The sequence below is a fragment of the Carya illinoinensis genome, chromosome 9 (genome assembly GCF_018687715.1).
Source record: "Carya illinoinensis cultivar Pawnee chromosome 9, C.illinoinensisPawnee_v1, whole genome shotgun sequence".
Lineage (NCBI taxonomy): Eukaryota > Viridiplantae > Streptophyta > Magnoliopsida > Fagales > Juglandaceae > Carya > Carya illinoinensis.
Window position 1 is genome coordinate 9,161,020 of NC_056760.1, and position 10,961 is coordinate 9,171,980.

At 35.6% G+C, this 10,961-nt stretch overlaps 1 protein-coding gene across 1 annotated transcript; it reads right to left on the minus strand.

Annotated features, from left to right (window-relative positions):
- On the minus strand, positions 1-4,010 carry LOC122277185 (cysteine-rich receptor-like protein kinase 10). Its single transcript, XM_043087085.1, has 7 exons — positions 3,010-4,010; positions 2,023-2,160; positions 1,808-1,929; positions 1,399-1,609; positions 1,049-1,286; positions 691-841; positions 1-610 (listed from the first exon to the last, which is right to left on the minus strand). The coding sequence occupies exons 1-7, from the start codon at positions 3,833-3,835 to the stop codon at positions 284-286; spliced, it is 2,013 nt and encodes a 670-aa protein (XP_042943019.1). The 5' UTR covers positions 3,836-4,010; the 3' UTR covers positions 1-283.
- Positions 4,011-10,961: the final 6,951 nt, after the last annotated feature.

The following is a 10,961-nucleotide window of genomic DNA, read 5'->3' on the forward strand; positions in this document are numbered from 1 at the left end:
TAGCCAAATTTTATTTATAATCAAAATTATCATGGACCATATATATTTTTAATTAAAGTAAACAAGATTAAGTTGGCATGCATGCATGACAGAAGCCCAGCCCCCACTTATTCATGCTCAACACCATGCATGACTAAATAGCATAACATACGCCAAACATACAGAAGGGACGTTTGAACTCATGATCATGTTCGACCTACACTACTTGGAACCATTGAACATAATTTTCTTCAGTTCATATCCTGCAAGCAAAAGATCCCTCAAGTTGGATGTATATATGTAACTATCGAGGGTGTAGTTCCGTAATGGATGCTTCATTGACTGACAATGGTATAGATGCGCTCGTGGATTGACCTGATTCCAGAACCTTTGCTGGCATGTCTGTTTTACTGCGAAGGAAAAATGCGGGCTGCTGAGGTGCTTGCAGTGTAACAGAGTGGCTATTGAGTGTGAGAACTATTGACGCCATGGAGGGTCTGTCCGCCGGATCTTCCTGAACACATAATAACCCAATATGGATACACCTCATGACTTCATCTCTTGAATAAGAATCCCCCAAAACTGGATCCAACAATTCCATGGGCGTACCATTCCTCCAATGTATCCATGCCTGCATCAGTTTTTGTTATAATGTAGTGCAAAGATGATATTAAAGAAAAGGAAAAAAAATTACAATTAGTTCAAACTCACATAGCTCAAGAGGTCCTCAGCACCATCTGATTCATAGAAAGTACTGTTCTTCTTGCCACTGATAATTTCTAGAATCAAGACACCAAAACTATAAACATCTGACTTCACAGAAAATTCTCCATGCATTGCATACTCTGGAGACATGTAGCCACTGCAAACCAGCACCAAAATACGGTTGTGTTAAAAGACAACTACAGTTCTTTTAACCTTACTCCAATAATACTATTTATTATGGTTTTAACGAATGATCCACTTTTTACCTATGTTGTTAGATTTATGCGATATATATGTTGGGAAAAACAATGAATTTACATGTAGCTCTGATCATGAAAAACAAAAGAAAAGGTTCGGAGCTTACTATGTTCCAACAACCCTACTTGTGTTTCCCTGCGTTTGATCAACTCCAAAAATCCTCGCCATGCCAAAATCTGAAATTTTTGGATTTAAGTTGGCATCTAACAATATATTGCTGACTTTGAGATCACGATGTATAATTTTGAGTCGAGAATCTTCATGAAGATATTGAATTCCTCGAGCAATTCCATCTATTATCTTGTAACGCTTGGACCAATCCAGCTGTCTTTGTCTTATAGGGTCTACAAGTTCATCAGAATAATTACTCGTGTTAGGATAGATAAAAAAAAGATATAGCTTTCAGAGATACAATTTAATCACGAGAACATGGGACATATGCAAGGTTGGGCATACCATATAGGAAATTGTCAAGACTTTTGTTGGGTATGAATTCATAGACGAGTATCTTTTCTTCTCCTTCTATGCAAAATCCCAAAAGCCTCGCTAAATTTCTGTGTTGAAGCTTAGCTACCAATACAACCTCATTCTTAAACTGTTCTGCACCTTGTCCAGATCTTTTCGAGAGCCTCTTCACAGCTATTTCTTGTCTATTAGAAAGTGTACCCTGAAAATGTTCAACGGTCAATCTTTAAAACTGTTTACTTTGCACAATTTATATAATTCCAATAAAAAAAATGTGAACTCCAAATCACTCATAGTTGTAAGTCTTTAATTTACTATATTTAATGAAGTATTATCCCGACCAAGTGATACTAGTATTACTGAAAAGAAAGAAACCAAGCAATGTAAAGCAATTCCATACCTTGTAAACCACACCAAATCCACCTTCACCTAGCTTGCTGTTGTCGGAGAATTTGTTCGTCGCAGCTTCAATTGTACTAAAATCAAATTGCAAGGACTCTAAAGTGGTAATATCATTTAAAGCTACAAATGCAAACAATAAACATAAGAGATTGATATTCAAAGAGCAGCATGTAAAATTACAAACACGAAAACATAGCAGCTGATCATAGCTACCATTGTCTCCTTTTCCTGCATCGAACTTCTTTCTACGTCTCCTAATTAGGAAACAGCAGCCCACAATGAATAGCAGCACGGAGACAGCAATTGGAGCAACAATGGCGACTATCGTGGTTGTTGAGATTTTTGTTTTTCCTGCAGAAACAGCAGTTACGACTCTGGGTGAATAAGCATGTAATTTGGACTGGTCCAAAGACCATTAAGCACAAACAAACACAAGAACAAAAGGGAAAGCAGCTTTGGTGAAAAGAATAAACTACTAATGAAAAAAAATTTAGCACCCGAAAAACTTAATTAAAATAAATAAATAAATTAATGATCCACACAACACATTTTCACAAGAAGTTTTACTCCATCCTTTTGTCCACTTGCTAAGTGGCCATCGATACCAAATTATCAATGGACTTCTTCAGTTCATATATTGGCAGGTCTAATGTATTAATCTTCTCCAAATAATTTTCAAATGTGGACATGGCAGAAAAGGGAATTAATAAATGAATGTTTATATAATAATTCAACTTTTTATATATATATATATATACATATTTCCACTAACATATCACTCATAATTGCAACCGCTAGGCATGACTTACACGTTTATACCTAACTTTCGTATATTTTAATATATTTTAAAGAGAGAATGGGTTTTTTTTAATTTATTTTTCTGAGCATAAAAACTAAGATATTAATTGATTACACAGATAATATAATATAAGAAGAAAGTTTAAAGAAAAATAAAATATTATTATAATATTATTTTTATTTTAAAATTTTTAAAAATTAAATTATTTATTATATTTTATATAATAAATTAAAAAAATTATAATAATTAAATAAGATAAAATAAAATGAGATAATTTGTATAAATAGACTGAGAAGGATATATATTGCTGTTTTCCTTATATTTTTATCCCTCAACATAATAATAATAATAATAATAATAATAGGAGAATGAAAAGCAGCCAAACGGGTTCTCCACTTTACCTTTTGATCCAGGTGCAGAGCCCGTAGGTGGAGGCGGAGATGCAGGCCCTGGCGCAGGAGGGGGCGGCGTAGATGCACCCGTGTAAAATGGGTACAATTCGTACCTAACGTTACAACTAGGAAACAGAGCCCTTCCCCCTTGCTTCCCACCACAACATATCGGAAGACGGTTGATAGCTGTCTGGAGACACCAGTTGCAATCGGCGCTAGACAGGTCCGGCGTGCACTGTACAAGGCTGTACAGATTTTGAAACTCGGAAAATTTCGTTTGATTGGTTCCAAATTTTTTGACTCCGGTTGGAAAGTTCGAGGCCCTACTTGCCAAGTCAGTCATCGTCGTGTTCACCAGCCGGTTAAATCGGTCCTGCTCCGTGATGTTCTGCGTGTTCAACAGATGAATCCTGGGCCTTACGGCCACGGTGGAAAAGATAGACTCGTTGGAGTAGCGAATCATGCACTCGTCATACCAAATAACAGCAACCTTTTCCCTTGAACATTTAGCGGCGAGCTCTTTGGTCGCGGCAGCCACGCATGTTCGGCACATCTGGGAAGTGACGTCGCCGCGGCAGAGGAAGAGGCCGTAGACGGGGTCGGAGGTGTTCTGGCCGGAGGTGGTGTTGTAGAATTCGATATTGCGGCTGACGTTGGAGGAGAGGGAAGAGAGGAGGGAGTTGAGACTGGAATTGTAGAGGCTATTTTGGGAGAAGGTACTGTTTGCACAGAAGTGGTAGAGTGGAACTGGATCGGCGGCATGAGTGGTCAGGCTGAGGGAGCCAAGCATGAGAAATAACACGACGGGAAGAAAGAAAGGATTGAAGGAAAGCATTTTGATGAAATAATCTCTTCCACTTTGGAATTGTTCAAGATTTGCAGAACTAATTTGTGAAATCAACCAGGAAACAGAATAGATTTAAGCCAAGCCTGGACTTGACAGTGAAAACGCAAGACATTTGCCTTCGAGAAGAGGGGTCGTCTTGACCCATTCAACCAAGTCGGTGCAGGGCGAGCCAAGCTTTTTATTATTTTTATTTTGAAGTTGAAAAAATTTGTTATTTTTTATTTAAAATTTTAAAAAAATTATAATGATTAATTTAAAAAATTATAGCAATTAATTTAAAATTATTTATATTTTAATAATATTTAAAAAAAATAAAATAAAATAAATGATACGAGATAAAATATATTTCCAAACATCCGTTGATATCTCACCCTTCCGTAGCAAGGGAGATAAGGTGGAATCAGAATTTTAAAAACAAATTTATTTATCAGAAAAATTAAATTTTCATAAAAATAAGAAAAAGAAGGACATCCTCGTGGGATAGGAGATAAGATATCGTAATATCGTTGATGGATAATGACGTCTCTCTCTCTCTCACTCACATATCTCCCAGTAGGGCTGTGCAAAATTTCGACATTTTCGATTCCGTCTAAACTCTGCTCCGATTCCGACTCCGATATAGTCGGAATTTTCGGGTGTCGGAATCGGAGTCGGAGTAGATCCGGTTAAAGTTCGGTAGTCGGAGTCGGAATCGGAGTGGCCATTTGCTCTGAATTCCGACTCCGAATTCCGAATCTGTTAAAATTAAAACAGATGCAAACGACGTCGTTTTGCATCTGTTTTAATTTTTTTTTTAAATATACGTCTTCATTAAACGACGCCGTTCCATTTAAATAGGAACGACGTCGTTCGCAATGGCCCGTTGGCCTTGCATGAAGGGCATTTCCCTTCAACGCCGATTCACACTTCACGAATCACCCCTCCCCCTCAGTGCCGCACTGCAGTCTGCCATCTCACCCGCTCACCCAGTCGCCCCTATACCTCACACTCACAGCGGCACAGCCTCTCACCGTGACACTACTGCCGTTAGTCTTGCCCATACACAGCTGAGACACATCCTGCCGACTGGTCAGCACTGACTCAGTGCCATCTTCATTCTTCATTCTTCAGTCTTCCCAGTTCCCACTTCGGAATCGGTAATTTTAGGCTGTAGTTTTTTTCAAATAATGTAATGTAATGGTCCCTTCTTCTGCAATTTAATTTGTTGGTGTATGAATTTAGTGAGAAAAGTGTAATTAGGATGGAAATGCAGTAGTGGAATCATTGTTATAGGAATGTAAATGTGGTTGCATGCAAACTGTTTGTGAAAATGCCTCAGCCGCTTACACTTTAATTCGGTCATTTGATTTTATTGGGGGAAAGGTTGGGAGAATTTGTTGGTTTGACATTATTTTATGATGCACAAGAGGGTTCGGTTCGAACTATAATTAGTATTTAAAAGATCAATCCGTCACCATAATCCCTTAAAATATCTAACTAATCCAAAATGTAATTTAATATATTATATCAAACTAATTTAGTCAATTCAGTATATTATATATAGTGTCTCAGATTTTCATTAGAGAACCATAATTCCTATCTTGTTTTAATCATGACACAACTTTAAGATGGACTAATTTTACTTATCATCCCTATATATCACATTTATTTTATTTTTTTATCTTTTTATTTTTTCCTTAACAAGTATATGGTGGAGGGATGATGAGTAGAATAACTTAATTAATTTAATAGGAATAATATATATATATATATATATAAAGGAAAATCCTTTTAAAGTTCTGTTTAGTGTTTACCATGTCACAATATAGTTACTATATTCAATATTGCATACTTTCTTTCTCTTTCTCTAAAACTCTATAAAATATTTTAACACAAATCAAATTTGCTCAGTTATCATATTGTTTGTACAGTTATCATATTGTGAAATTTGTTTGTATTGTACCAAAAACAAAGTACATCTTTGTAGCATTTTGGGTTGCTTTTTAGTTTTTAGTTAACTGAACAAACAAATAAAAGTAATGAGAAGTGGTGATTATAATTTATATAGCTAGTTGGGAACTGGGAAGTGTGCTAGAACGGGAAGGAACCGAATTCAAGACAATAGACATTGGACATGCATGTTAAAAACTTTTGATTGCTTCATCATTGTATGACTCAAAAGTGAAGGGCAGTAACTTTTGATAAATTAAGAAACTTGACAAACGAGAAAGTAAATATGTGAAAAAGTGTCTGTATGTAAAAGTAAGAAAATATGTTAGGTAATAAAGTGAGGCAAAAAAAAAAAAAAATACCCATTTGATATGTTAAACAAAGTAAATGGTAAATCCGAGTCCCGACTGTATTTACAGCTTTGCTCTAATTTTATTTTATTTACAGTACTTCTAATTTTTTATTTAGCAACTAACTCCTTGCTTTTAATTTAATGTTTCAGCTTCTTTGATTTCAAATAGTATGGATGCTAGACCTAGTGGAAGTAGAGATTGTGGAGACAATGTCAGTCCTCTTACACCAGCGGGGGCTTCCACTCCGATGACGGCATGTACTTCTACTCCTAGAGCCTAGGGCAGCATCTAGACCAGCATCTAGAGCAGCTACTTCTTGTGCAAGTAGTCGTCTCCCAGTAGATATAGAAGGAGAAGATGAAGATATGTTCAATGAAGAGGAGGAGATGGCAGATGTGCCCATTGAACCTCAGCAACCACCACGCCCTTCTAAAAAACGGTCATGGACGTGGGAACATTTCACTAAAATTCCTGGGGATCGTGTGAACCCCCAGGCAAGATGCAACCACTGTGGGCAACTTTGTGGTTGTCATTCGAAGAAGCAAGGCACCAGTGTATTAATAGCACATCTTACTGGTTGCCAACGGTATAAGATCGCGAAGGGATTGGCGACCACTGGCACTGATCAAACCAAGCTCAGTTACGAAACTCAAGTGGCGACTGATGGTGGCCCTTCACATGTTAAGAAGCTTATAATCCCTCAATATAGTGAGAAAATGTTGCGGGAATTACTTGCAGAGATGATCATTACTGATGAGATGCCTTTTACCACTGATACATGGACGTCCATACAAAATGTGGGGTACATGTGTATCACAGCCCACTTTATTGACAGTGAGTGGACTCTGCATAAACGGATAATTGGATTTAGAGAGATTGTTGATCACAAGGGTGCATCCATTGGTGCAATGATGGATGATTGTATTCAGGACTGGGGTATTAAAAAAGTCCTTTGTATGACAGTTGACAATGCCAGTGCCAATGACACTGCAATTGAGTGGTTCAAGAGGAATACAACAGTAAAAGATGATATCATTCGTGGACACGAGTTCCTACATGTTCGATGCTGTGCTCATATCATCAACCTCATTGTTTCTGAAGGGTTGAAGGAGGTTGATGATTCAATTACCAAAGTCCGCAATATTGTGAGATATGTGAGGGCTTCCCCCCAAAGGCTTGGCAAGTTTAAGGCCATAGCAGAACAGCTTCAGATTCCATCTTCTGCGATGTTGTGTTTGGACGTTCCGACTCGATGGAACTCGACATATATGATGTTGGAGGTGGCGCAGAAGTACGAAAGAGCATTCCAGAGAATGGAGGTTGAGGATGGAGGTTTGAGGTATGCTTTGATGGAGTCTACTGGGGGGAGAAGAGGGCTCGGTGCACCGGATGTAGTTGATTGGGATCGTGTGAAGTCTTTTATTGATTTTTTGAAGTTGTTTTATGATACAACTATGCGGATATCTGGATCCAAATATTGTACTGCAAACTTGTACTTCGACGAGCTTTCGAGGATTCATGAACACCTGCAACAGAGTTATGCTAACAGTGAGGGACTGTTATATGCTACGGCTATGAGGATGAAATCAAAATATGATAAATATTGGGGGGATATTGTGAAGATAAATAGATTATTACTTGTGGCTGCAATCCTTGACCCTCGATATAAGCTGGAAATAATCCAATTTTTCTTTATTGACATTCTCGGGGAAGAGAAGGCTGAAGAGTTTATTAGAGAGCTGAGAAAGGATATTGATGACTTATATAACCACTACAACAATATTGGTCATCCTACTTCAGCAAGTGGTAGCCGTAGCTCCTCACACCCGACCAGTTCGACATCTTCCTGTGATTACACTGCTTCTGCTGCAGCTATCTCATCACCATTGGTGCAGCGATATCATCAAAGGCGTGCATCGAGAAATATTATGCAGTGTAGGTCTGAGGTTGAACGCTATTTGATGGAAGATGTCGAGGCACCTAGTGATGCATTTCAGTTATTAACTTGGTGGAAGGTTCATTCCACCAAGTTTCCTATTCTTTCCCGGATAGCCCGAGATCTGCTAGCTATTCCTATCACTACGGTTGCATCTGAGTCGGCGTTTAGCACTGGAGGTCGTGTGTTAGATGCTTATCGGAGTTCATTGTCAGCTTCAACTGTGGAGGCCCTCATTTGCACACAAAACTGGCTATGTGAAATGCCCATTGGAGTAGATATTATTGATCCCGAGAGCTATAGGCTTGAATCAGGTAACTTTATAGTTTATATGCTTTTAAATGATAATTTAGATATTTGTAATGTTTTAATTATTAAACTTCTAATTTTTATGATTTTGTAGACATACTTGTGAACCCTAGCATAGTTGCGGATGAGTGATAATTGCGAATGAGTTACAAGTTACATGGATGAGGAATTGTGTTCATGTATTGTAGTGATGCTATTCAGGTACTATGTTAGTATTTTTAAATCATTTAAAAAATTATTGACCATTTCATAATTCATACTATATTTTTTAAAAATATTTTCATATGTATTATTTTGCAGATAAAAGTTTATGACAACGAATGCCGAATGGTAGTGGCTACTGGCTTCAACTTCAAGAATTAAGACTTTGTTCCTTTATCGATGTTCAAGAATCAAGACTTTATCAATGTTCAATTACTAATTTACTACTTTTTTGTTTTGTAATGTATGACTGTAGTCTGTATGGAATTTAATCACTGTCATTTGTATTTAATTTTATTTATTATTTTTTTACATCATTTTTTTGAAATTAGAAGTCAATTAGGTTGTTGCCTGTTGGACGGAGTGAATTTCGCATGGGCTTTCGGAGGTGGGCCTTCGGAGTCAGAGGTGGGCCGAAGCTCAACAATACTCCGATCGGAGTTCCGACATCATGTCGGAGTCGGAGCCCGACTCCGTTCGGAGTCGGAGTCGGAGTGAAAAGTTTTTTCCGACTCCTGTCGGAGTCGGAGTTCGGAGAAGACCATTCCGACTCCGTCGGAGTCGGAGCCCACCCCTGTCTCCCAGGAAGACTACGAACATTTGGTTAAGCATTTACTCGGAGGCAGACGGGAACTTAATTGAGCAACCAACCATCAATACCCTGTATTGCAAGGAGTTTACTTTTCTACGGGTCTCAATCATCTAGAACTAGGCTCATAATTCAGAGTAGGGTCTAGCCGGTTCAGTTGGATTTAATTTTGTATAAATTTTAGGATTCGTATATATTAATTTTATATTTTTAAAAATCGATTCCAAATAATCTAAATCCGTACTTTTGATTTTATCGATTTCATTAGATTTTATTTGATTTTTTTATTTTCATCAAGTGCTAATATCATTAAAAAGAATATAGTATTAAAATAAAATATAATTAATATATTAAATATATTAGTATTACTAATGTATATTACTAATATATTATATATTTATTAAAAAAATATGTTACGAATTTATTAAACCATAAAATGTATTTTATATTAATAACAATGATCAAATAAATTTTTATATTCAAGATTAAAATTTTATATTATAAATTATAATATAAAATTATTTCATATATAATTATATATATTATATATAAAAATATTTACATAATATTAAAAATTAATTTTATATATTTTATAAATAGGTCCAGTCTGATCCTGAAAAGTCAATAATAGAAACCAGACTTGTTGAAAACTGGACCAACCAATCCATTTCGGTTCGGGCCGATCTTCCAGTTTTTCGATTTAAATTTTTACCCCTACTTCAATGTGTATATATACAACTTTGTGATACACCCACCATGTTATAGTCCTACAAATTCTTTCATAAGGATAAATGTTTTCTTTTTTTCATATATTTTTTGTATCTTTGAAAAGATTTTAAAAATAAATTCACAATGTTATTGAAAAATACTTACTTAATGAGTAAGTAAAAAAAAAAAAAAGTGTCGAGACCCAATCTCAATGAATTTAGCATTATTTTAACATTACACACACACACACATATATATATATATATATATATATATATGTATGTAGGATCCTTAGCCACTGTTGGGGGTTCTGTTGGGAGCTCTTGCTAGGCTTAGAAAGAAAAAATATTTGTTTTTTCACATCATTTTTTGATACTTTTAAATATTTAAAAAAATAAAAAAATTCATAATAATATTAAAAAATGTTTTCTCAATCATTAAGAAAAAGAAAAAATAAAATAAAACACTGGGAGCTAGCGGGGGATCTAGCATTTTCCATGTATGTACGTACTTGCCAAGGAATTTGTGATTAACATAGTTAAAAAATGGCTGCATCACCGTGGAACCATTTCACAGCTAGAGGAAAATACGCTCAGGTGGTGGCTGTATCTCATATGATTTGTAAAAGGAAAATGATTTTTTTAAATGTGAAGAGTGTAAGTGTTGTATAATATTTTTTTTTTATAAAAAATTTAATAAATATAAGATTTATTTTAAAAAATAATTTTTTAATAATAGATCTATTATTTTTTATAACGATTTTACGATACTTACCTACTCTACAATTATATATAATATTATTTTTTATAAATAATAGTAAAAATAATAATAAAATTTATTAATATTAATAAAATAATAAGAAAATATCTGAAGTAGTTGTATTGCGAGAGATCTTAAAACAACTGATTACCTTGTTTCTATTCAAAACATGTGAGTGATGACATAACGTAAGTTGAAATATTAGTGATTTGATCAGGAAAAACAAAACATAGGTTGAAATATTGGAGGCTGATCAATACGTTAGGTCGGATAAGGCCTAATAAGCCAGAGCTACTCTAGAGAGATGTCAAATTTGTTACTTGCGCCATA